This window comes from Pseudopipra pipra, chromosome 20 (assembly GCF_036250125.1).
Source record: "Pseudopipra pipra isolate bDixPip1 chromosome 20, bDixPip1.hap1, whole genome shotgun sequence".
Classification (NCBI taxonomy): Eukaryota; Metazoa; Chordata; class Aves; order Passeriformes; family Pipridae; genus Pseudopipra; species Pseudopipra pipra.
The window spans coordinates 4,122,868-4,149,268 of record NC_087568.1 but is presented as its reverse complement, the minus strand read 5'-3'; the positions used below and the strand labels follow the sequence as shown (position 1 = coordinate 4,149,268).

The 26,401-nt window shown below is 48.8% G+C and overlaps 2 protein-coding genes across 2 annotated transcripts; both read left to right on the top strand.

Moving 5' to 3' along the window:
* The first annotated feature begins 241 nt into the window (after positions 1-241).
* On the top strand, positions 242-20,905 carry GFI1B (growth factor independent 1B transcriptional repressor). Its single transcript, XM_064676819.1, has 7 exons — positions 242-395; positions 5,539-5,667; positions 7,178-7,324; positions 7,886-8,145; positions 8,402-8,539; positions 9,003-9,168; positions 9,631-20,905. The coding sequence occupies exons 2-7, from the start codon at positions 5,553-5,555 to the stop codon at positions 9,807-9,809; spliced, it is 1,005 nt and encodes a 334-aa protein (XP_064532889.1). The 5' UTR covers positions 242-395; positions 5,539-5,552; the 3' UTR covers positions 9,810-20,905.
* Positions 20,906-21,058: 153 nt separating this feature from the next.
* LOC135425015 (bile salt-activated lipase-like) lies at positions 21,059-25,469 on the top strand. Its single transcript, XM_064676818.1, has 11 exons — positions 21,059-21,143; positions 21,599-21,749; positions 21,991-22,113; positions 22,457-22,654; positions 22,750-22,880; positions 23,059-23,166; positions 23,371-23,488; positions 23,776-23,962; positions 24,208-24,411; positions 24,550-24,747; positions 25,212-25,469. The coding sequence occupies exons 1-11, from the start codon at positions 21,078-21,080 to the stop codon at positions 25,414-25,416; spliced, it is 1,689 nt and encodes a 562-aa protein (XP_064532888.1). The 5' UTR covers positions 21,059-21,077; the 3' UTR covers positions 25,417-25,469.
* Positions 25,470-26,401: the final 932 nt, after the last annotated feature.

The following is a 26,401-nucleotide window of genomic DNA, read 5'->3' as shown; positions in this document are numbered from 1 at the left end:
GAGGAGTATCCCTGCAGAAGGAGAAGCTGCCCCTGGAAGTGAAGGGTGCTGCCCCCAGGGCTCAGAGCTGGGCATCGTGAATTCTCTTCAAGTTTTCAAAGTCCTGGAAAGTTTTGATAAGCAAATACTTTCTGGGCTCTGCTTCTCCATTGGCTGTTTCTTCACCGCCAGATTTTGACACAAATAATCTGATTGAAAAATCAGGGAGGGGAACAGGGGCAAAAAAAAAAAAAAAAAACAACAAAACCAAGAGAGAGAAAAAAAAAGGAGAAGTATCTATTTCAGCAGACTGCGAGCAAGAGAAAAAGTGGAAGAGGAGTCCTGAGAGAAGGCGACGTCCCGCTGGTCTGGGGAGATTTCAAGGCGAATCCAGTAAAGCAAAGTCCCCCAAACAGGTGATTGATTTATTCTTTTAACCACTTTTATTTTTTATTGTTTTCCTCATTTCTCTGATATGTTTTTTTTTCCTAAGCTTTTTTTCCTTCTTCTTTGCTTTTGTTTGCAAATATGTGACACATTCCACGGAGTAAGTCGCTTGTCCTGAGGATTCCTTTATGGGAATAGTTCACTTGACTCATTTGAATTCCACCTTTTAAAATTATATACCATATAAACCTTTTAAAATTATGTACCATATACTTCACTCTCACATGTGACAATGTGCTCACATGTGAGTAAAACAAAATACAAGGGATGTGACAGTGGTCTCAGATACCTGTGTCCCAGCAAGCTCCATCAGCAGGATTAGTTTCTGGGTGCAGAGTTTTGTACTTTGCCACTGAGGAAGGGGCAAACTGTGTTTTCCCTTTTAATTGCTCTTTTGCAGGGCCAGACCTTTAAATTCAGAGAGCAGGACACCTCTGCTCACATCACCTGTGCCAGTCTTTCCTGATGACAGTTCAGCCTCTCCTGTTCAGAATTTTTGCTTCAAATCTCCCTTTTATTAATTTTCCATCCTTTTTAAGTAGAGGCTGATCAGTGTAACAATTTTTAGCATATGGAATTAGCTATTTATAGGCGCTTCTCACATACCACCAGATTGATTCAATACATTAGGCAGGAAAGCAAATGACTTGCAAGTTCATTAAGTGCATCTATACATTAAGGGGGTATAGAATTTATTAGATTGCACTGTATAGCTTTATCTATCCATGGCAAAGTTTCCTAAAGCCAGTGGCATTCCCAACATCACCAGGAGCTCCGTGGGGTTTCTAAAGAACAAATGCTGCAATTATAGTCTAAGGATTTTTTCCAGGTACTACAGATATTCCAGCATTTCTGTTCCCCTTCTGGGACAAAATTCCCACTGTAATTTTCTACCCCTCCCATAATGTCCATTTGCCCAGTCTGACCACAGGAATTAAAAATGACCTGTTCATTTTTCCACTAAAAAAGACACATTCAAATGACTTGCCCCAAGTACATTGCAATGATGGACTAAACATGATTAATTTTGTAAAAAACTGAAATTCTTTCAAATTTGACTTTATATTTAAAGAGTCAGGAGTCCTTAAAACCTCTCTTTTTTTTTTAATTTTCTTATTTTATTTGATTTGGACTCTTAAAAATTTCAGATACCTCCTGTTTTGGTTTGTGCTTTTTTTCTTCTTCAAAAAACAGTCTTTTTAAAGACAAGCTGTTCTGTATTTTTGGAAGCTTCACCTTTGTGAGAGAGAACAGAAAAAGAAGCAATATTGAGATATAAATATAAATTAAGTAATGAAAAGGAAATAAGTCTCTTTTAGCCTAAAACTTTGTACACTCATCAACTTATATGAAGATATATATCAATTGTTAGTTAAAATTAAATGTTTCTGCTGAGTGTGGCGAGAAAAAGTGTTTAATCTCTACAATTACCTCATAAATCTGAAAATGGAATTACTTGAATTTAGAGAAAAATGCAAGTCAGCTTTAGAATGAAAGTTTTGCTGCATGTTGAGTCCCTGATTCAGTGTGGCACAATCCTGCAAACACCTGTCCCCACTGAAGGCTCCACAATCTAATTCAGTGAGAATATTAATTTCTTCTCAGTGATATCAAAGGACTCAGTCCCGTGGGTTTAGGTGCTGTGAGCTGCCGTGTAATGAAGTGGGAGATGGAGCTTCATTGAGGGACCCGGTGAAATTCGGATCCTGGAGTCAGAAACCACCCCCTAAATTAAGAACCAAACCCTTTTCATTTGGTTCTTTCCCCACCTGCAGTGTTTCAGTGTCACATTAGAGATTTACGTGGCAAAATCACCAGAGAGCTTCGCTGAGGGTGAGGGAATTTGGAGTTTGGGGGGACACACAAATGCTGGGTGTGCTTTCAGATCTGACTGAGCAATTTATAACTGCAAAAAGAAACCTTTCTAAGGCGCTACAGGTGAGGTTCCCAAAATAGTGAAGCAGGTTTTTTTTCCCTTGGGTCCTGCTGTCCTTTCCTCAGGACACGTTCTAACATTATTATACAGCTGCATGAATGGCAAGCAAATAAGAATGTCAACTGTAGCTGACTACTGGCTTTATATCCTGTAGTGAATTTAAAAAACCAGCCAGGACTGTTCCATTTTGGTTGGGAGCATCTGCCCAAGCAATGATTTCTCTTGTGCACTTACCACTCCAAGTAGAAACTGGTGCCACAGGGGCTGAAAGGAACAGACTCCATAATAATAAAGTTTAATTTTCAGCAAAAGGCTGAAGCCAAATTCTGTTGGAAGCTTCAGTGACTCTGAGACGTGGTGGGATCTGTTGTCCATAGCACTGCTTTCCCTGGGAAATACAGTTGGCCATTAGGAGCAGGTGATCACTTGCTACTGATAATCTGGAGTTTCAAGGGAAGACAGTGCTTTTTCCTCTCACAGTCTCTGCCTTTAGCTTTCCTCTAACCTGGTTTTGTGAATCACAAAGACAGTGCAGTGCAGTTGTTAATTAACTCTGCTTTGGGCTCCCAGTTCCTGTTTTTTTCTCTAAAATGGGGTGGGGGAAGGTAACTTCCTTCTGCAACGTTCAGTCCATTAAAGATCAGCACAGGCCCTTCTCAGAGGTCACAATACTGGACCAAAGTTGACTTTTCCATATGCTGGGGCAAACACATCCAGAAAAATCCTGTTGATTCATGTGCCTCTACTTCCAACCACCACCAGGAAAGCGGGGCTGTGCTTGGTGCTGTCGTGGACTTGGTGTGTGGGCACTGCCATAACACACTGCAGTGCTTGAGCCACCCACCTCCAACCCTCTGATTTACCTGGCTAAGCTGTCCAGCTACTGCCAGAGGATTCTCTAGCTGGAGGCAGGGAGAGTGACTCTTCCAGCAGCGCTGCTGGATGCAGGGTGTCCCCTACATTCAGAGTTACCCACTGCCAGAGCCTCTTCCTCCACCGTGTCAGGAAGCCCAGAGAAATGACCTGGTTAATTCAGGCAGAGAAACCCAATGTCTAAAGCTTTCTGGTATGAATACCCTCCATTGTGGACACAGTCCTGCCCCACCACATGGGAAAATCCCTCTGACATGAGTGGAAACTCCACGGATAAAGGGTTTGTGGCAGGATTTCAGCTTGGGGCACTGTAATGTCTGTAATGCAGAGTGTGGCTCCATGCACAGGTACCTTATGTGGGACTGATCCTCTGAGCTCAGCTCTGCTCTGGAATGTGAGTGGCACAAGCTAAGCAGAGCTGCTGAAGGGTTTTATCCACTGCAGGACACTCCTGGAGCTATTTCTGTGCCTTCAGCTTTTCACTGGGCAGAGACTCTTTACAACACTTAGAATGAATCTCTATAGAGAGAGAAAAATTTTGCTTCACTGTCCCGTCTCTCAAGGGTCAACTTGTGGTTCTTTCTCAATACTGTTTTGTCCTTTTTCTGAAATTACATTAACAAATCTACTCTTGGCCTCTCTTTTCTCTTATTCATCTCAAGTTACATGTAAATTTCTTGGAAAATGATGAAGAAAAACAGGTGAGTCATTTTGGAAATAAAAATGGCTGGAGACACCAAGAGTTACCCTGAAATCATAGAAGAAACAGTGGGAATCCTGGACCAGATTTAAAAAGACAGCTCTAACTGCATATCCAAAGGCAGGTGGGCTGGTGGGCACCCTGGCAATCCCCCTGTCCACAGGAGACCTCATTGTGGGAATCCCACAGCACATGGACCTGCAGCTTCAGGCACCACTGCAAATGTGGCCCTCAGACCTTTAAACAAAACACCACTGGGCTGTGTAATTATATTTAGCATGAAGAGGTAGTGCAAGTACTTCTGAACCCTAGGGAGCAGACCTTTCCATCCCTGGCTGTTTGGGATTCCAGAAGTCCAACGCTGCTGTATCCTGACTTAGACATTCCATGTCATTCCTACGTAACAGGAGCAACCTTTGTGGATTTTTGAGTTTTTTTCTTTTGTAATTAAGTAAGTTACACTGAACTGCTTTCAGGAAAGAGCAAAACTCAGTAACACAGTTTCCAGTCAACAGTGAGCCAGGACTCACTGCTGACTTTTCATATGAAATATGGCAAGATTTGTTTTCAGTGTCACTATCCCGAACAATTACAAGGGAAAATGCAAATCCACATGCAAATAAGGCACCAGCTGATATTGCTGCACACAACATTGCCCCTGTTGTCACTCTGCCTCCAGGAGAGCAGTTACCAGGCCCGTGGAGCGGGCACAGGGCGGGCTGGGTTCTGGATAGCACAGATAACAGATGCATTGCAAGAGAATTTTGTGTGATTAAATTTCAGCATTTTGTGTTTGTTCCTCACCCGCCATTTCAACGGTCTGCAATGTTTGAGTCAGGTCCAAAAGGTAACTTCTCACCCAGCCCTTCTGCTCTGCCTCTGTTCCCCTGTTGTTTGTCAGCCAGAGCACAAACCACTCCAGCTACTCAACAAGGAGACCCCCCCCACATACATCATGGATTTTCTGCTGTCTCTCTCCTATTATTGGTGTTGTTTCTCTAATTAGTGTTTCTGTAGCAATTTCACAGAAGAGCCCAGGTCAGGGGCTCTTCCAGGTGCAGGACAAACACTCAGACAGACCCTTTCTCCAAGGGGGATCTCCAGCCTGTGGTCCCCACTCAGGGAGGGTGAGGTCAGAGATGCCCCATGTCCTGTAGCCAGAGCAGGGAGCTACAAAAGAGAGATCCTGCCTTCCAGTGTGTCTGCCACAGGCAATTTTGGTCTGTACACAGCCCTCAGTTTAAGCCTGTCTCTGTTTCTCCACATAGAACATCAAGATTGCTGTAATCCTTTGCCTTGACCTGGGGTAGATTGTGAAGTGTAATTTTTACAGTGTCAGAGACCACCTTGCAGTAAGTTTTTCATTTAGCCCTTTCCACAGCTCTGTGTTTTCCTCAGAGCTGAGATCCATCACACACCCAAACCCATGCAACCCCTCCCTGCTCCTCAGCTGGCTGGAGGGACCTTTGAGGTGATCTCCTCATCTCCCCACTACAAGTTTTAATTCACTGCTGCTCACATAGCTGAGGGCTGGGGGGACAAATGGGAAACTAATCCCTAAACCACAGAGATTTACCTGCTGTTTTTCTGTGTTTCTGCCCAGAGAGTGAATGGAAAATGCCACGTTCCTTTTTGGTGAAGAGCAAAAAGGCTCATACCTACCACCAACACCGCTTTGTGGAAGATGACCTGCCTGCACTCACGTGGGGTCCAGTAACCTCTGCCTTCACTGGTGAGTCAGTCCATCCACTGGGCTTGTAAGAAAACACCAAGGCAAATCAATCATTGAGTAGGCAAGTAAAGGAGTGGGGTGAGTGAGCTAAAGAGCATCAAAGGGCTTCTACAGGGGCACGTCAGTCTAAGGACAAACTGATCCCTTCCTGCGTGTCCGCTCTCTACGCCAAATCCACAAATCCAAATTTAGATCCTCCCTTTGTTCCCTGCTCGGTTGCTGGGGAGATTTGAGATATCAGATTGCTGAGTGGAGTTGGTCACATTTGGGATAGAAGGCCAATTTCAGGCCACTAACAGCTGGGAAAAGAGCTTGCCCTTGGTTGTCAGTCTTCTACAAACTCTTCACAACTCTGCCACCTCCATCTCTAGCTTCCCATGTTTGCTGCCCACGCTCTCTCTGCACTACATCCTCTCTACCTCAGTGTGTTACCACCTCTTCCTGATGATTTGCAAGGAAGGCTACAGCCAGAGTGAGAAAATACTAGGGATACCCTAACACTGCCTGTGAGGACTCCTACACACTCACAGGTGAAGGGCCAGCTGCTCTGTACTGTATGAACACCAACCAACACAGCTTCTGCCTCTGCCTGCTGCCCTCCCTCTGCTCCTGTTCCCGCTCTCCCACAGCCATCCCAGCAGTGGCAGGGCTGGGGCAATTATCTTCTTCCTTCAGGCACCATTCAAATTTTCTATATTCAAATCTAGGATCAACTTACTCTTTGTTCTAGCCCTGGCTATCAAATTAGAGTCCAACCCTGTGATAAGTTTGATAAAAAGGAAAGGAGGTGACATTTTCATTTCGATTCCTGCCATCATCTTTTGACTATTTGTTGTGTCTGTCTAGTGGAGGGTTTTGATGACAGATAAATGCTGTCCTTCAGCAGACCTGTCCCATCTCCAGCATAAAGGAGGCACATGTGTTGGACCCCTGTCCATTTTAAATTCTTACTGCAAAGTCTACGTTCTAAAAAGTGCTGGTTGGTCTCTTTAAGGGCTGGGACAAGCATGGAGAAATGGGAGTGTGGGCAGGAGAAGATGAGGCTCAGTAGTCTTTGCAACTGCATAAGCAGTTACCTCCCCTCTCTGCTTCCCTACTTGGCTGTCCATAAATCCAGGTTAACAATACCCAGCTCTCTTAGGAGAGGGGTGGGGAGGTTAATAAGTTAGTGATTGTTAGTTAGCCACACAAATGGAAGTGGTTTTGAATAGGGAAATGATTCTTACAGATATATGGCCTTCTAGTGCTAATCCACTCTCACTGTAGAGGGTATCAAGTGTCCTGTCACCTCATCCTGCCCCCTCTCCCTTGCCAATCTCATCCTGCTTGGAATTTCCCTTTGCAGTGGAGAGACCTTGATTGCCCTGCTGATTGCAGCACTCTGCACTTATTCAGGGAATTGAGCACAGGCTCCTGTATCCAAGCACGAGTTCATACATGACTGCAAAACTCACCTTAACAGACTCCTTGTAAGAGGAAGAACAACCTGTGACCCTGCTCTGTGTTACAGCCACAGGAGACAGGACACCAGAGGACATCAAGAAACAGGACCTGGAATGTGTGATTCCAAAACAAGAAAAGGACCCACCTGAACTGAAGGAAGAAAGTGTCCCTGTCCAGTACCTGAGCAGGATGCTGCCAGGCCCTTCAGCTCAAGGTCTGCTACCCAAAACCACAATTGCAAAAGAGGTCAGGGCTGGGCTGGCTTATGGACCCCCTAAAACTGGGCCCAGATTTTCAGTAAATGGCAGCTCTTACCTTGACACCGATGGTCAAACTTGTCCCAGGCAGAGCTATCAGGAGAATTCTGTGTTTCCCTTTACAATTCTGCTCTAGATCAGCATCTCCCTGAAGGATGCTGCTGTGATTCCCAATGGGTGAACATCCCCATCTCAGTGCAGTTCTGTGCTCTGTGGTCAAGGCAGGTGTCCATATGTTGTTCAAACACCACATGGAGCAGGGCTAGTAGGGGGCTTAAAATTCCCTTAGCCATCACATTTCCATGGCATTCTTTGCCATAAGATTTCCTCAGATTGCAGTCAAAGTCACAATAGGAACTTTTCATGGGGAATTGGGATTTGAATTGAGGAGGAGGAGTTTCCAACTGGAACTCCCAAGGTATTCAATGGATAAATGGGAGCTGGGGAACGTTTTTTGCTGACGCCCACCTTCAGGCAGTGGTGTGACACTCACTTCTCCCTTTCTTCTGCAAACTCAGAGATGCCCATCCCAGCTCTGCAGATCAAGGACTGCACTAACACAACCACCCCTGCCTTCTACAAAACTGGCTTCTCTTGGGATGCTTTCCACGTGCCATACAGCTACCAACAGATGTCCTCCACCATGCAGTCAGCCCTGCTGGAGCACCCTGTTAGCCTGTATGGGAGCCACCTCCTGCCAAGCTCCGAGCCCCCCCTGGACTACAGCATGCACTATTCCTCAGACATGGAGACCTACCACTGTGTGAAGTGCAACAAGGTTTGTGTGTCACAGGAGAACCTCAGGGATGGGGAGGGCCTGGAGGGATTTTCACCGAATAGTGGGTCACACCAAAATGCAACACGTGGCTCAAAACAGGTCACCTACTCAGGAGAGCAAGTACAGAGGCACTGGGAGTGATGCAGTTCACGTGGCCCACGAGAGGGAAGAATCCAATAAAGAGAAGGAATTGAAAACAGAGGTGGAGACACAGCCACCTCATGCCAAAAATTATCCCTGGCATTTTGTTTTGCAGGTGTTCTCCACTCCCCATGGACTGGAGGTCCATGTCCGAAGGTCTCACAGTGGGACCCGGCCCTTTGCTTGTGAAGTGTGTGGCAAAACCTTTGGGCACGCTGTAAGCCTGGAGCAGCACACCAATATCCACTCCCAGGTGTGTAGGATGTGTCCAGAGAACCAGCTCTCCAGAGCTCATGAGGGCTTGGACCTTGGCTGTTGCTTAATCCCTTATAGAGGAAGTGACATTTCCTCGGTTACAAACGTGGTGTCTTTCCTGTAGCACCCAGTGACAACACCAGGAGCTCTGGGGACCACAGATCATAGATCTTGGTCTCACAAATCTCAGACTGCCCTTGAGAATTCCTTGGATGGGAGGGAAGGATCTTTGTTGCTTGTTCTTCCGTGCCTCACCTCCTCCTAGAGGGTGCAGGAGTTTGGATCACAAGACATAATCCATTTCCATAAGTAACCCTCCTGCATTCCCTTTGTACTGCTCCCAGCACATCAGTCCAGGAGCCAAGGAGATTTGCTTATCAAATCTACTATTCTCATCACTCTTCAAGCTCTGTCACATGTCTTGCAGCCTCAGACATCCCATGATTTTCCTTCCCCAACAGGAAAGAAGCTTTGAGTGCAAGATGTGTGGGAAGACATTCAAACGTTCCTCCACCCTCTCCACTCATCTGCTGATCCATTCGGACACACGGCCCTATCCCTGCCAGTACTGTGGCAAACGCTTCCACCAGAAGTCGGATATGAAGAAACACACTTACATCCACACTGGTGAGAAACAAAATATCCCCAACAGGCAAATGCAGATTAGAGCCTATGGTGTAAATGCACATACACAGTCACCAGACACAGCGATGTTGGACCAGAGTTAAGTCCAGAGGCACTGGAAAGTCGTTATTCCCTGAGTGGTAAGATGGGAGGAGGTCAAAGCACCCCTGGGATGCACATCCTGCTCTGTGTGACAAGGAGGGGCTTATTGACCAGCCTCTGGTACATGATGTGGTTGTCCCCAGCCCTGGATGCAGGCAGGGCATGGATCACCCAGCTGGAGAGGGCTGCCTCTGGGTCTTCCCACCCTCTGGTGCTGGATCACAATCCAGAGATGTTTCCAGGACAGCTGGGCTGGCAGCACCCTGATGCCCGAGCACAGCCCGTCTGAATCTGCTGAAGGGCATTTCTACCTCCTTTCTCTCACCTGTTAAAGTGTTTTTTACCATTTTCTGTGCCCTGCAGGTGAGAAGCCCCACAAATGCCAGGTCTGTGGCAAAGCCTTCAGCCAGAGCTCCAACCTCATCACCCACAGCCGCAAACACACCGGGTTCAAACCCTTCAGCTGCGAGCTCTGTGCCAAGGGCTTCCAGCGCAAGGTGGATCTGCGGAGGCACCGCGAGACCCAGCACAGCCTCAAGTGAGGAAGGGCTCCAGGTCTTTGCTGGAGCTCCCACTGCAGACTGTCCCCAGCATCTCCATCCAGTGTGGGACTCATATGGCACCCTGTGTTCCCCTGGGGACTGGCAAAGTCATGTCGTTGGCTTTGGTGCTTGGCACCCCAGGGCCTTGCACGTCCCAAAGAAACCTCTGGGGGGGGGGGGTGTCTCACTTTTCAATTACAACAGGTACCAGCCCAGACCTGACATCACCTGCTCAAGTGCAAACCCAGAGAAATTCCTCCAAGGTCACTGTTACTCTGGATTGACACCATGTGCAGAATCCAGTTCTTTCAGGCTGCCCAGCAGTGAGGTGGGAACTCCTGGGCTGGTGGGAGCCACAATCTGTGCCAAGCCAGTGCTATAACCGTGTCCTGCTCCGATGGTTGGGAAGATAAGGCCAGGCCATGCAAATAGATTGCGTTCAGTGAGCTGTGTTCAGCCTGGACAGGGCTTCTGCAGAGACTTGCCCAGGCCATAAATTCTGCCAACAGACACCTAAAGTCATTTCTTTCAGCAGAGCATTTACTGTGATCAAATGACAAGTTAACTGTGCTGTATTTTTAGCTTGGAGTGGGAGGAAAATACTGAAGAAACAGCTCCTATCCCTAGCTGATAACAGGGGTCTCTAAATACATTCCTCAGACACACCATGCTGCAAAGATCCCTGGCTTGGTGGCAAGCAAGCAAGCTCCAGGAAGAGCCATGCCACAGCACTAGGCATAAGCCCCACGTCTTGGTACCATGGGAGAGTCTGGCTGCTTTTGGAATCTGGGCTCTGGTATGTCCCACAATATTTCAGTGCATACCAACTTAGAGCTGTCCTGGGCAGTCCTGTGTCACTGCATGGTCAGGACTGGCCCTTGGATGTCGATGCCAAGGGTCAGAATCCTGCTTTCCAGCCCCTCTCTTAAAGGAGGAAGTGGCTGAGCCTGTACACGCTGGCAGAGTATGCAAGTACCTTACAAATATTATACAAACAGAGCAGTGGCATTTCCTCCTTCTTCCAGGTCCAGGGGGTGAAGCAAAGCACTGGAACAAGTAAAGAACCAGTTCCCCTCCAAGCTCTGCTACATTCTCTCTCTCTAACCTTTGGCAAGTCACTGCACTGGGCTTTTGTTTCTCCCCCCCCCTCCTGGTGACGTGGGATCATTCTCTCAGGTTTGTAGAGTCCCTTGAGTTCTTAACAGGAAGGACAAAGTATTATTATAACACAAATAAGGCAAGTGCTTCCACTTAAGCAGGGCACTGTAGCAGCACACAGCCCACTCCATAACTACATCCCTGAACACACGGCCTTGGACAATGGCACCAGTGGGAATTACCCTGGGAATGGGCTGTGGCACAAACCATTTCACTCCAAAGGTTTATGAGGGAAGGCTGCCATCGTGGGCAAAGACAAATGGTCCAAGTGGAAAATTCATGTATTGCCAGGAGAGATGTCTGTCCTGCCCTCAGTTACACTGCTGTAAATCCAAAGTTATTCTCCTAAGACCTAAAATGTACTTGCCCCTGTTTTATGCTGTGCCTAAGCTGTTAGTTATTAATATGCATTCTGGAAGCTCAAAACAGAGTCTGTACTCCTGGCTTTACTTGTACACTGTAAATATGTATTTATACTTATTCTAATGTATATTTTTATTGCTCTGTACCAGACAGTGACAACATGTAGAGGCCTGCTGGGATTTATCTGATAAATCTGTTCCCTCTCAGTAACTGGGCTAACAGAGTGTATTTCATGTTCAAAATACCCATTTCAAGAACAGCTCATGCTTTGCTCTGGAGATGCAAGAGGTGGGGATGGGGTGGAAATGGAGAAGGGAAAGAGTATAGTATAATATACCATACGGTTTGAGGGGAAATAAAGATGGACATTCACATGCAGAACAGGGCTGCCATCAGGGAGACATTCATCCCTGGAGACAGATTGGTGCAGAGTCCCACACAGGCCAGAGTCAGCTCTCCAGAGCAGGAGGAGCACCCCAGATACACGGGAATGTGTGTCCAGATGGAACTGTCAAAGCCCCCATTAAATCTCTGCTGGCCTTTCCTAAGTCATGCCAGAACCTGGTCAGGGCAGGGACTCTGGGGAAGGTGTATAACCTGTGATGGAACTGGTCCTGGCTGTGGCAGAGGCACACACACACACATGTGAACACTCTCACATATGCACAAGCCCTGCTCAAGGTAAAGTCATTTCAGCTTATTAAAACCACTGCCCAAAATGCCAACCGTGCTTGTTGTTCCCCCTGTCCTCCACAAACCTGCAAACAGAAATATTTAAAGAGTGTGTCAGCATCTGAACTGCTCAGGAGCAAATACCCTCCAGCCCCAAACCACACTGACACACCAGCACAGACTTCCCTGTGTGTGTCCTGGGGACAGCAGTGTGTCTGACTCATGTAAAGCTCCCCAGCTTTGGCCATTCTGGAGGCAAGTGCTGGCACACACTGACCAGCACTATGGCAAGAGTGCCTGCAAGACCAGTCACAAAACAAAACCAGGCAGCTGGTTCTTTGGAGCCTGCTAAAGGAGGGCTGCTGCATCCCTCAGACTTCCATCCCTATCTTTGGTTTCCGTGGTACAGAGGAGCAATAACCTTCAGTGGACAGCTGGGAGCTTCTCTCCTGAGCTATCCAGGAATTCCTGAAGAGCAGCTACACTGGAGGAGGCAGTGTCAGCCTCAGCCTGGTATTTGTGAGGAGCCTGGTGGGCACAACCCAGGAGATGCAGGAACTGCTTTAGATGGACAGGCAACAAGTGGAGAAGCAGACTGGGATGGCTGTAGGCTGTGCTGCTGCAGAGCTGCACTCAGGAAAACATGTCTGTGGGCAGAGCAGTGCAGGGGATCCAGGCTGACCCCCTCCCACAGAGCATATCTCCAGAAGCACAGGCTGTGGATGGAGGCCAGCTGGCAAAGGCACCAGCCAGACAGTACAGCCAGAGCCAGGAGGTGACCTGAGAAGGGAGGAGGAGGAGAGGGAATTAACTTGAAGCGTTTTCCCAACAAGACACTACAGTTTTTTCCTCTTGAGTAAAAAGGTCCCCCTTTCAGGTCACCAGGTAATGCTGCCTAAGCCCTGACCTTCCTTTAGGCCTATGGATGCCACCAGCCCAAAGGAAAAACAAGGCAGAGCCCCACAGCCCCTTGTTCACTGCAATCCTGATCAAGGAGAGCAATCTCCTGAGGAAGAGGATGGGGGGATCTAGTCTGGCTCTGCTCTGGAGCAAACAATTCCTCTGCATGCCTCCCCAGGCTTTGAACACCTGCGTTCCTGAAGCTCTGGAATGCAGGTGAAGGAGTGAGGAAGCAGATCTGGCATTACCCAAACCTCACCACACCAGGCTGGGGAGAGCCTTTCACTCCCAACAGGGCATGGAGTGGGCGAAGGGCTGCCCTGATCCTTGGAGCTACTGAATCCACACAACGGCTATCCAGGGATGCTCAGCTCCTGTCAGGATCAGGCCATGGCTGTCACCGACTCCAAACACACATGGCCTTGGTCTCCAAACATATAAATCCTCCTCAGTTCTGACCACTCTGATACAACCCCTTTCTCACCATCTCCCCTCACATCAAAAACATTCTGGTCAGTCAATCAAGGGAATAGATAACAAAAAGCAAAATCTCAACTAATCTTTGTGGCTGAAGAAAGAGCTGATTGTTTTTGCCTCCCTGTGAGCCCGCCCTGTATCCTGCACTTCCCCAGTGCTCTTCACACCTTCTTCCTTTTATTGAAAATCCTGGTCTTTGGGCTGTTTTGTCTAGCAAATGAGGCACATGCAAAGCAGTAACCTCGGGTGTCTGTCAGGAGGAGAGAGGTGCCTCTGAGTCTTCCAGACAGCCTTCAGGCACTGAGAGCAGCAGCCCAGAAGATCTGTGATCAGGGGTGGATTTCAGTTTGGACACGGGTTGCATCTTTCTCTTCCTAATGAAGACAGAGTCATGGGACACCTGCAGGAAGCAGAGCTGTGTTCCCAGCTAGCACAGCATTAGGCTGGAGCTTATTTTCAGGTTGTATCAACCTCATGGAGTGGAATCCTGGAGAAGGCAGAAACCTGAAGCTTTCATGTTGTGTTGGCAATGACTAGGGAAGGCCTTAAAAGAACTGAGAGGAAGGACAGGTTAAAATAAGACTCCAGTTGGGTATAGGTTCTGTTGGAGGAAGAAGGTTATTTGTTGAACCAAGTTGCTTCCCGCCTTAGACTTCACGAGAAAGTGTTTTCAGTGAAAAAAAGATAAGAGCAGAGTCCCTTGTCCTCATGGCAGGTTGTTCCTGAAGCTGTAGGTGATGGAGGCACACCAGCAGGTTAATTCCAGCCCATCAGCACAGCACACAAGGAGAAACCTGAAGGCATTAGGCAATCTCACAGAAATAGCTGCACACACACGTTTCCTTGTGCAGGGAAACGTTCCTGCCTGTCATTAAGGGCCTAACCTGGGAATGGATGTGGAGCTCAACCTGCAAAGCTGCTACAGAAAAAAAGAGTACATCATAAACCAATTTTTAACACTTATTCTGCTCACAAAACACAGAAGTTTTTGCCCTTTCCCCCCTGGAATAGCACATCCACACAGAGGAGACAACCCAGAACAGCCACACCAAAATTCTCCAAGGATAGTTCAATCAGTCAGTGGCCTCTATGCTGGGTAAGACCTAAGAAAACACAGATCCTGACCCACCATCTTACAACTAACAGTCACCATGGACACACACTGGTCTTGAGGCTGCAGCTCCAAACTTGAGATGTGCCACACGTTTCCTGTATGACTTGGGGCAAGACACGAGCACTGGATTTCTGAAGTTGTTCAGCACACTATGGAGCCCTCAGAAAGCTTCACCCCATCTGTGAGAGGAGGATAATAATTCCCCCTCTCCCTTTCACTTCACTTGTTTATTTCAACAGTGAGATATCAGGAAGGAGACTGCACCTCCTTATCTTCCACATCCAGCACCTCACACAATGGAGCTTGATCTGGGCTGGGACACCGGAGTGTGACTGTGATAATGAGTGATAGAAACTTAATTCAGCAAAGCACCCTAATTCCATGGCTTAGGAAACCTCCAACAGGCACAGTGAGACCTGCATTAAAACCACTCAACTCTAGGTGAGCAGAGGAACAGGGCGAGCAGCAACACAGAGAGGATAAACCAGGCATGAATTCCACTGGTGAATAATATTCCAGGGAGAGAGACAGAGCTGGATATGGATGCTCTAAAAATCCTGCTCAGTGCTCTCATTTTAAATGTGTTGCTTCAACACGAGCACTTCTCAATCAGGTCCTGGGGCTGAGTTTGACCTGTTGGCCCGAGGGTGATCAGTGTTCACTGTACCAGACAGCAAGGCAGGCAGAGAGCAGAGAGTCCCCAGGAATGGGGAAATCTGAGGCTGGGGAGGAGCTGAGTTTTGCACTGAGCTCAGCTTTGGTCTGATAAGTTTATCAAGCACTGCCGGCTGCTAACTGTCAGCCGGGGAAGAGAGCCTGTTAGGGAGGAGGAACAGCTCCCAGGGCAAGATAGGACAGCCCAGGCCTTATCAGAGTGCCTGAGCCAAAGAGGGAACTGGAGAGTGAGCACTTTCCAACCACTTCATCTGAACAACAGACAGATTGGCAGGAAAGGCCTGTCAGCCCTTCGCTCCTGCCACCCAGGCACCGGCAGGGAGCCCCCATCCATGCAAATAACCTGGGAAGTGCAGCAGGAGAGCTGCAAATGTGGCCATTGGGGCCCAGGGGAGTGAAGGGGGTAGGTTTTCTTAGTAGCATTGCCCAGGAGGAGGGTCAGATTTACAGCAAACAATCCAGATGCTTGCTGAGCAAGCTGCTCCTCTTCACTGCCCAGAGCAGCAGTTCTCCTCCATGCTGCTATCCCTAGGTTTGGGAGCAGGATCTACCACTTGGGAATTGCACTGGTCACTAAGGGTTGGTGTACAGCTAATTGCTCTGTTTCTGAAAAATAGTAAAAACCCCTGAATGAATAGAAGAGGGTAAAACCTGACCGTTCCCATCTGAGCTGCAAGAGCATGGGCCAGCAAATACTACTTCACATCTACTCCTAGGGTGGCAATAATCAGATCAATAAAGCTGAAGATCACAGCAGGGAGACTCTCTTGTGTTTGGATGAGCTCCCTTGGACCTGTGCAAGCTCTGTCCACGTACCCCAGCCATGACAGGGAGGTAATAAGAGATTCCTGCAGGGCACATCCTCTGCTTGGTTTCCCTGATGAGGTTGGGCCTTGCAGGATAGAACCAGTGTCACATCAGCAGCTTCAACACACGTGTTTCTTCAGCCCATCAGACCTGTTATCAGGTCACTGCTCATCCAGACCATATGGACAGCCATCATCCTGCATCCCACTCACTTCTGGTTCAAACTGGTGTCTTGGATCCTGCCTATTTTACTGAGAGCTGGCCCCAGTGCAAGCCCTGAGCCTGTGCTGGGAGGGTGTGTTCATCCTTGGCTGCCTGGGTTCGAGTGCTGTCCCAGGCTCTCCATGGGATATGAAGCAGGAAATCTGCAGCAGCACCATAGGTCAGGAGATCTCCAATGTGAACTAGTGACTCAAAAGCTCCCTTTTTGGTAAGTAACATGTCTAGGAAGTGATTTACCTCCTCCTAAAGCACATACCTAAACCAGGACCAAAGTTCTGCCTTCTATGCACATACTTCTCTCCCTGGAGAGAAAGGGAGCTGAGTATCCAAAGGCATCTGAAGTTACATGAGATGAGTCACACCCCTGTGGTTTCTGCACCACTCTCAGGCCAAGTTTCTCACAGCTGATTCTGTTCCAACTCATAATCTACTATTCTCCAGATCATGAGCAACCCCTAAGTCATCAAAGGCTCCTCAGCAAGCCCTAAGTACAACGGCCACATTCAGCACCAGCCAACACAACTCTGAGGTTCAAGGCTTCCTCATGAGGAATTAGGGGTTTAAAACCCTTCCCCATTGATTCTGCCTCTTGAATAATTTTAAAGCAACGGGACTTTATCTTACATCCCAGGCTCCTCTATATTAGGAGCTTTGGTGGGATTTTTGGCAGTGGTCAAGTCCTCTGGTTTCTCTTTATAAAATAGAAGTTATCTCTTGTCTCAGTTGAGGAAGGGGAAGTCAGAAATGACAGAGCATTCCTGCTCCTGAAAGGGCCCCATCCTGAGAGTGTGGACATGGTAAACCAGTGTGTCAGTCAGACATCCCTGCCACAGCTCCTTATTTAGATCCATCCTGGAATAGCTTGACTGTAAATCAATCAAGCTCAGTGGACATTCAGGTGTGGCAGCACCTGAAAAAGAGAGTCCAGAAACTGCAGCTGCCTTTTCTGATATTGTGGCATCATGGAGAAAGCTACATATGACACTCAGAACTCAAAGGAGGGTTGTGTTCCTGGCTTTGACCTGTCACTGATCTCAGCCAGTCACCGTCCCCTCCCTGTGTCTCAGACTTCCCCTTTTGCAAAGTGAGGATAAAAACATGGACATGCTTTGAGATCTACAGATCAGAGCAAGGTAGAATTCCTCCACATGTGCAGTAATTCACTGGAGTGGCATTGTGCAAATCCCACAGAAAATTCATAAAGCATCAAAGTGACATCGGGATCTGCCAGCCTGCATTGTTCACTTTAAAATATTTGCCCAAATTTGAGAGGGACAACTAGAAATGGAACTCAGGTCAGCTGGACTTTCAGTCTTGTTTGTTAACCACCTTTCCATCTTACCTCCTTGAAGTACAACTAAGTAGAACAACCCAAGTTAAAACTCTGATCTTAGGAAAAGTATCATGTGCTCTTGGTAAGATTTTATTTTTGAATTCTGGAAGATACTTATAAAAATATGCAAAAAAACCTCATTTCCTAGTGTTTTAAATAAAGGCTAACAGAGCTAACAGAGCAGAAGACCTAATCAAGAGTCAGCAAGACTAATGATACCTTGCATTTCAATAGCTCATACTGCCTAAAGATTTCAAAATGGCAAAGATGGAAACACCTTATCCCTGTTTTACTGCAAGGAAACCAAGAGAGAGAATGTAACTCAAGGTCATACAAAGAGAGAGTAAAAGACCTAAAAAATGAACCAAGGCATTTTAGGCCCCAGCCTAAATGTTAGGCAGTGGGCAGAATTCAGACCTGTTGCAGCTGCATAAGTTGTACCAGTGGAATTTGGTACGTTCTCTCCAAAAAGAGGCAAGTGAGTGTCTTGGAGCCCTGGCACATCTTTGCTCACACTATACCTTGTTACTGCAAGTCTGGAATAAGTCACTACATACCATTACCTGCCCCAAGACAAATTCCTATTTTCTTAGCTCTGTGTTCCCCCTGAAGTGGGCACAACATCCAACAGACAGCAGGATTTAGCCCCCAGCCTGAAAGTTCTCACAGCGTCATCCTTAGTTTTGCAGGAGATACAACACAAACCTTGTGGTTATCAGGAACAGTAGTTTATATTTTTGAGGTGCCACCTCCTCACCCCCATTTCCTCAATCCCAAAGTCCCCAGCAATCTTAGCTCGGAAGGGAATGTGACTCAGGCCTTCAACTGAAGGGCTGTCAAGTGCAAACCCTGAGGGCTGGATGTGGCCGTGGTTTTATCACTGGCCACCAGCTGCCTCTACAGCTCCTGCCTCCTCCCCAATGATTCAGCAAATCTTCTTCAGGCAGAAAAACAAGCACCCAAGTGAACAAATCACAATGTCAGATTACAAAGATGAGCAGGGGGAAAAGCTGTGGCTCAGAGGAGGGAGATAAAAGCTGGTGAAGTTGCACAAGCCAAGGATGAAAATACCCAGGAAAGAGTTTTGGGCTGGTTTTTTTTCAGAGGAGGGCAATAATAATGTGAAAAAAAGGTTGCAATTTGGATCCTTTACACTGTGAAGCATGGCTAAGAATAAAAGAGGACACAATGGGGAAGGAAATGAAGCATATTCTGCCCTCTACTATCTGGGCATTGCACAGGTCTGATAGGAACTTTTACTGGTAATGATGAGAACTGAATAGTTCATTCTGGTTTATACTGGAACAAAGTTCCACTAATCAAATTATTTTCAGAAGGAGTTTCTGCCCTCAGTAACCAAGACTTCCCATAGTCTGGAAGCCCATTTTCAGGCACTTTGAACATCACTGTTCCTGGAAAAAAAAAGTTCTGCAAGTCATTTGGTATCCAAGACATAGCAGAGGGCAGTTAAAAATACTATTTTAATTTCAGACAGTTTTGTCCACTGTGTTGTATTTTTGTATTACAGCCCTTTTCCATAAATATTTTGTTCCCTGCTGTAGCCACTCCTGAGGTGAAACAACATCAGCTTAACAGCTCATGGTGCACAGTCTATAGAATAGAAAGCGAAGAAGAAACTTCAGCCAGACCTTAGATAGGAGATGTAATATTCCACTAATGGCATTCCACTCCACTCTTATCACCATGTTCCAATATTTAAAGGGTGGCTACAGAAAAGATGGAGATTCCCTTTTTTACATGGAGTCACATGGAAAAGAGGAGGGGCAATGGGTACAAGTTGCTCCTGGGGAGATTCTGGTTGAATACCAGAGAACAATTTTTCACAGTGAGAGCAATCAGCCCCTGGAATAATCTCCCCTAGAAAGTGGTGGATTCCCCCACATTGGACAATTAAAGGATTCAGCTGGACAGGGTGCTGGGCTGTCTTGTCTAGACCGTGCTCTTGCCAAGGAAGGTTGGACCAGATGACCCTTGAGATCACTTACAACCTGGTATTCTGTGATCCCATTAAAACGTGGTACTGCTGCACCCTACAGGCTGAAAACAGTGAATATACAGTTCTTTTATTATTAATCACAATATCTAAGGCAGGCTTACGGCTTTGTGGAGGGAGGCTGCCTCAAGGCTCCTGGGTATTTGGAGCTGGTTCTGTTTCTACCCCACCCCAGAGCTCTGACAGGATGAACACACCCAGTTCCCACCCTGCTGGGATGAGCGGGAGGAACAGCAGCGGCTGTAACTCCAACACACAAACACACACACACACAGAGGTGCCACCAACCCTGACTCAAGGACTCCATGGCAGGGGGGACACAGGCTCAGCTGTGCTGGAGATGTCCTGAAAAGCCTGGCTGGATACTCATGGGAAATTTGGAGCTCAGGGATGGAGGGAAGATTGGTTGCATGGGCAGGAGGTGGGATGGAGGCCTTCACCTGTTTAAGCTGCTGCCTTCTTCTGTTTTATCCTTCTTGATTTGGCACAACAGAGGATTTGCCAGGTGAGGGGCCCTGGTGACGTGGTGAAGGTGACTGCCTGGACTGCCTCTCCCAGCACACATCACACACTGTGGGGTGCAACAAGCCCAGCTTTCTGCCACGAGTCGATGCCACATGTTCCTGTGCCCACACTCACCTGACTTGTGCCCTGCCAGCTCCAATTGGTTTTGCCAGAAGAACAATCTGGGAGATCTCCCACAAGAAACATCTTTCATTTTCTCACTGTTGTCCTTCATCTGCACTTTTTTAAAGGGGAAAAAAAAATAACTGCATTTCCCTCTTGCTTTGCCTGTTGATACAGAGGTTGGGCCAAAGTTAAACCAAGCCATTGGCTACTCAGCTGAGTCCCTTCCCTAAGGCCATGTGTGCCATTGGCAGAAGGCAAATCTGATCCTTTTGCTGCTCCTTAGGGAGGGATATGCCAATCCCCAGGTGTCTGCTGAGAACCTGATTGGCCTCAGCAGGGCCTGTTGCCCACACAATGCCATCTTTGTGAACTTTGATGATGGAGAAATCCCAACTGAACCACTGGATGCTGCTGTACAGACCTGGGAGGAAGTGTGCAACAATCCTGTGAATAAACAGGTCTCTACATTTTCATAATTCCTGGCTAATGAGCCCTCTAGCAAGCTCAACAACCTCCCAAGAGTGAGGCCAGAATCCAAACCAGTTGGTAATACACCAGACAAGAAGAAGAAGAGGAAGAAGAAGAGAGGAGAAGTTCCATTCTCAAGCCTCTCTGTGTGTGGGTTGTTTGACCATGATGATGGCCATGTGGAAAACAGAAAAGGTACCTGAGGAGGTTTGGCCTCCAGCCCACAAAAGCAGCACCTGCAGGGCTCTCACACAGCAATGCCAGTTCTACCTCAGCCAGGGACTGGCCTCAGGTTACTCAAGGACAAGTTTGTGGAGGCTCCTCTGGTTCACCTCAGAGCCAAGGCTGGCCCATGACATTGACACACACCTGCCCCCTCATTATATATATACCAGCTTTCCAGCTGGGCACTGTCTCCTCAGGTGTGCCCTCACCATGGCTCGCTGGGGGATCCTGTGCTTGGCCTTGTGCTCCTCCCTCGGGGTGACCTGGGCTGCGACCGTAAGTACAAAGGCACTTCTCAGGGCGTGGCAACATATCTGGATCCCTGACAGAGGGTCTGCAGGCCTGGCAGCTGGGGCACGGTATTTTCCTGCCCTCAACATGGCAGAGGCTCTCAGGGACATTTTCCCAAGAGTTCCTGCCCAGTTCTGTGTCAGGTCTGGCCAGGTTTACACCCTAGGGCTGAAGGTCCTCTCCTTCTGCCATTTATTTTTGAGAGTGTGTAGGAATTGCTGATGCCTATCTGCTCCAAAGGGCATCTGCAGGACACCTACATGGTTGCAGCTCCAGTGGCACCTCCCTGTGGGATTCCCACAGGGGTCCAAGGGCATGGACAGGGAGGGCGGGCTGTGTGGGGGACTGGCCAGGGCAAGGTGTGGGTGCTGGTGGCATGGGAAGCCAGAGGTACGAGGAACTGAGCAACAGATTGTCTCTTCTCTGTGGTACCCCTGTAGCTGGGTGTGGTGTACACCGAGGGCGGTTTTGTGGAAGGCGAGAGTAAGAAACTGGGACTGTTTGGGAGCTACGTCGACGTCTTCAAAGGGATTCCCTTTGCTGCCCCTCCAAAGACTCTGCAAGACCCTGAACCTCATCCTGGCTGGGATGGTAAGATCCAACCTCTGAATGCCTTTGGTTTGGGATTTTATTTTTGCTTCTCTCTCTTCAGTCTAGTTCACATGCGAAAGGGTCCCACTTTGCCACTCAGACAGGTCATAGTGGCTGGGGAGGCTTTTCTGCCTCTGCACTGGACTCAGAGAGCAAAGGATGGGTGGACAGACAGACTGAAAACAGTGGATGGAGTTGATGCCCCTAACTAGGACATGCTGTCTTCCTTCTCTCCTTTCAGGAACATTGAAGGCAACATCATTCAAGGATCGCTGCATGCAGATGTTACTCACCCAGACTGATGTCCATGGGATAGAGGACTGTCTCTACCTGAACATATGGATCCCTCAAGCCAGGAAACAGGGTATATGCTTGGCAGGGACCTGGGCAGGAGCTTCCCAGCTGCGTTTTAAGCACAGATTATTCTGGAGCATCTCTCAGCAGTTACATTCCCATAGTGGGCAAGTGCTGAGCAGTGATTTTGAGGAGAAAGGTGGGAACTGTGTCAGGCAATGACCCCCAGCTGCAGCCTCTTGGGAGGTTCAGCCTGTTGTGCAGAGCAAGGACTTCCTTGGCCAGAGGTGATGGCAGAGCATTGTCTGTTCCTGCCCATGTGCAGTGATGCTCAGGGAGTGGGTGAGGGGATGGATGGGCTGCACCTCCTGGCTCTGTTGTGGCTCAGTCTGCTCCTCTTGCTCCCCTGGCAGTCTCTACCAACCTGCCTGTGATGGTCTTCATCTATGGTGGTGCCTTCCTGGTGGGAGAGAGCCAGGGACCCAATTTCCTGGCTGACTACCTGTACGATGGTGAGGAGATCGCCGTGCGGGGCAACGTCATCGTGGTCACCGTCAACTATCGTGTGGGGCCCCTGGGCTTCCTGAGCACAGGAGATGAAAACATGCCAGGTACCACCACTGCTCCCTCTGTATCTGGGGGGGACCCTGTGCTGGGTCAGCTTTGCTCTGCCCTTGCTCAGTGGTGGGTGCTCTGTGCCGCTCAGGGAACTACGGGCTGAAGGACCAGCACATGGCTATTGCCTGGGTGAAGAGGAACATCAAGGCCTTTGGGGGTGACCCAGAAAACATCACCATCTTTGGGGAATCGGCTGGTGCCGTCAGTGTCTCCCTGCAGGTGAGTTGTCTCTGTCACTCCCCACTAGAGCCACTTCTGTGTAAATGGGGGAGAGGGACCCCTTGGCACTGTGACACTTTCCTCCCCAGGCTGGGTTCACAAACAGTGGGGTCTGGCACACCATGGTGTCTTCGTGAATTCTTACCTGGAACCCTTTTGTTTCCATTCTGCACCCCAGAGCTTGTCCCCGAAGAACAAGGGCCTGTTCAAGAGAGCCATCAGCCAGAGCGGTGTCGGGCTCTGCAGCTGGGCCATCCAGAGGGACCCACTCTACTGGGCTAAAAAGGTAATGTTCAAGTCTTGCCTGAGTGATTGGAAAAAACAAAAAAGTGATGCCCTAGAGGAGAGCATAACTAGGAGCTGTGCCCAACAGAACTTTGGAAATATGATGCTTTGAAGATTAAAACACATCCACCGCTATGCCTCTATAAAAATAACCTTTGTCTTTGGGAGGAAATGCTAGGAGGTTTCTTTCTCTCTCCTCCTGCAGCTCGGAGAAAAGTTGGGCTGCCCCACAGACAACACTGCCACCTTGGCCAACTGCCTTCGTGTCTCTGACCCCAAAGCCTTGACACTCGCCTACCACCTGCAGCTGACCAACCTGCCCAGTAAGTCCCCTGGCCCGTGTGGTGATTCCCCATCCACCCAGGGCTCCCCAGACCTCTGGCAGGGCACTGGAGTGATTTCCAGGAGTGTTGAAGCAGCGCTTGTGTCCTTCAGAAGGAGGGCAATAATGCCAGATCTTGCAGTCACCCATCCATAGGCAGATGCACATTGCGCTGGCTGAGCACAGCCCACCTCAGCCTAATTTTTCCAGAGCTCTTTGAGTCATTGCAGACCACACACCTGTCTGTTCTCACCTCCTAACAGACTCTGGGTTTGTCTCCCACTGCAGCTGCCCTGGTGCACACCCTGGCCATCACTCCTGTGGTCGATGGAGATTTCCTCCCAGACATGCCAGAGAATCTCTTTGCCAACGCTGCCGACATTGACTACCTGGTTGGGGTCAATGACATGGACGGGCACTTCTTCGCTGGCTTGGATTTACCTGCCATCAATGCCCCACTGAGGAAAGTCACTGCGTAAGTGAGAGAGGCTCTGGAAACCCTCAGCAGGAGGAAGCTTCTCTTTAATGTAGCTCCCAAACTCTGAGCGCTTAGACTTGAGTGGACAGGGCTCGACCTTCAAAACAGGGTGTCACTCTGAGCCTGGGTGCCCAGGGCTTGTGTTGCTGAGTCCAGAGCCTTCAAGAGAAAGGGCCAGGCAAGAGTTGTGCCCCACTGGAAGCTGCTGGTCAGTAACTAGTTGATATGGCTTGTCTTTTCAGGGAAGAGATCTACAATTTGATCAAAGCACTGACTGTGGACAGGGGCGAGGCTGGAGCCAATGCCACATACAATATCTACACCCAGAGCTGGGACAAGAACCCGAAGCAGGAGGACATGAAGAAGACAGTGGTGGAGCTGATGACTGACTACATCTTCCTGGTTCCCACACAGTGGACCCTGAATCTGCACCTGCAGAACGCCCAGTGAGCAGCTTAGCCCTCGTAGGAAGACTGAGCTGGACTGGGGGAGCAAAATGCTGCATTCCCAGCAGAAGGGGGTGAGGAGCAGGTTAAGAGAGCTCTGCTCTCCCCTTGCTTAGCCAGTCTCTTTTGTTTCCCCAGGAGTGCCAAGACATACAGCTACTTGTTCTCCCAGCCGTCCCGCATGCCCGTCTACCCCAGCTGGGTTGGGGCAGACCACGCTGATGACCTGCAGTACGTCTTTGGGAAGCCCTTTACCACCTCCCTGGCCTACTGGCCCAAGCACAGGACTGTCTCCAAGTACATGATCGCTTACTGGACCAACTTTGCCAGCACTGGGTGAGTGATTCCTGTTCCACAGTTGTCCTTTGCTGCAGCCCTTCAGCCTGCTGCCTTTGCCCAGTAACTTCTCAGGATCATTCCCCAAAGCAGGGTGTTCTCTGTGTTTCTGTTGTGAGCTGGGTTCTGTGTCTTCCAGTGGTGGAGTTTGCTCTGGGTCCTCCTCATCCATAGCACGCCTAGGGGGACAGAAGGAGCATTTTCAGAGCTTGTGAACTCTGCTTATACTTAATGATGAGGTTCCTTCCTTAATCGTGGTGTTCATACAGGACTTAAGTCCCTGCATGTAGCCAGGGATGATGCCAGTGGGGGCTGATGGAGGAGACTGCAGGTTGGCAAGTCGCTCCCGGCAGGCAGAATTCCTATTGCTTGTCCCAGTGTCAAACACTCTGTGTGCACTCACTTAAAGCTTTATCCACAAGCTTCCATGATAAAACTAACTTGTGTGTGTCTCTTTTTCCCAGTGATCCCAACACGGGGAATTCGGACGTGCCTGTTTCCTGGCCAGCCTACAGCAGCCAGGGCACTTACTACCTGGAAATCAACGACAGCATGGACAAGAACTCCGTGAAGCAGGACCTGAGATCCCGGTTTGTAACCTTCTGGAACTCGGTCTATCGGAGCCTGCCCCAGGTTGCCAACATCACCCAGTCGGGGTTGATGTTCTGAACTTAAAAAAAAATCACCTTTTAAAGATCAATTAAAGGCTTGCTTGTAACTGAGTGATTCTGGTTCTCCTTGTGTTTGTCATGACAGGATTTTGTCACTAACCTTAAGGTCAGGCAGGAAGGGACATCTATGGGCACTGTGTGTGTCCCCTGACCTGTGACACCCCGATGTCCAGGGAAACTGTTGACAGCCAGGGCCCAGTCTCTCCCTGCTGAGTCTGTTGGCTCTGGGGTTGTTTTCTCTCAGTGCCCATGTGGTCCCAGGCAGGACAGCACCAATCCTGACCTGTCCTCTGGATATCCCCATGTTACCATCAATATCCCTGCTCATACCAACCAGCTCTTAGACAGTTGCAAGTGCAACAGGTGAATGCGAACCAATCCTGACCTGTTGCTGATCATCACTCAGGAACTGACTGGAGCAAAATAAACCTACATGGGAAGTGATTCTACACGGGGTTTTGGGCATACACCAGGCTGGACCAGGCTGGAGAACTCCAGCTCCATGCATGGCAGGGCAAGGAGCACAACTGCCCACAAGCCTCATCCTCCACATGCTCCCATTCACACACCAAAGCAGGAGGACATGAAGAAGGCAGAGCCTGGCCCTGGTACCCCACAGTGGGGTCAGTGGCTGTGCTGGAGCTGCTGGGTTCATGTGTATGGAGAACCCTGGCCTGGTGCGAGACACTGGGGCCATGCTGCAGACACAGGGAGGAGAACAGAGGTTGTGTGTGCATGTGGAGATTCTGCTGTGCATGTGGAGATCCTCCATGCAGAGGGGCTGGAGGGTGTGGAGCCCAACCCTAGAGGGGGCCAGGGCCAGGGTGAGGGAGCTCCCAGACTGGAACTGACCTCCTGCTGATTCCAGTGAGCTGGAACCAAGGGCAGGGTTTGCAGGACACAATGCCATGTGTTCCTCTGGCCTGTGCCTGCCTGGCCCCACTTGGCTTTTCCAGAACAACAATCTGTGAGATCTCCCACAA

Excerpts from the sequence above, each read along its gene's own strand:
- LOC135425015 (XM_064676818.1), top strand. The coding sequence starts at position 21,078 with ATGGCTCGCTGGGGGATCCTGTGCTTGGCCTTGTGCTCCTCCCTCGGG. Across the intron at positions 23,489-23,775 it reads GCAGCTGACCAACCTGCCCA|CTGCCCTGGTGCACACCCTG; the intron begins GTAAGTCCCCTG and ends CTCCCACTGCAG. Across the intron at positions 24,748-25,211 it reads ACCAACTTTGCCAGCACTGG|TGATCCCAACACGGGGAATT; the intron begins GTGAGTGATTCC and ends TCTTTTTCCCAG.
- GFI1B (XM_064676819.1), top strand. The coding sequence starts at position 5,553 with ATGCCACGTTCCTTTTTGGTGAAGAGCAAAAAGGCTCATACCTACCAC. Across the intron at positions 8,540-9,002 it reads ACACCAATATCCACTCCCAG|GAAAGAAGCTTTGAGTGCAA; the intron begins GTGTGTAGGATG and ends CTTCCCCAACAG. Across the intron at positions 9,169-9,630 it reads ACACACTTACATCCACACTG|GTGAGAAGCCCCACAAATGC; the intron begins GTGAGAAACAAA and ends TGTGCCCTGCAG.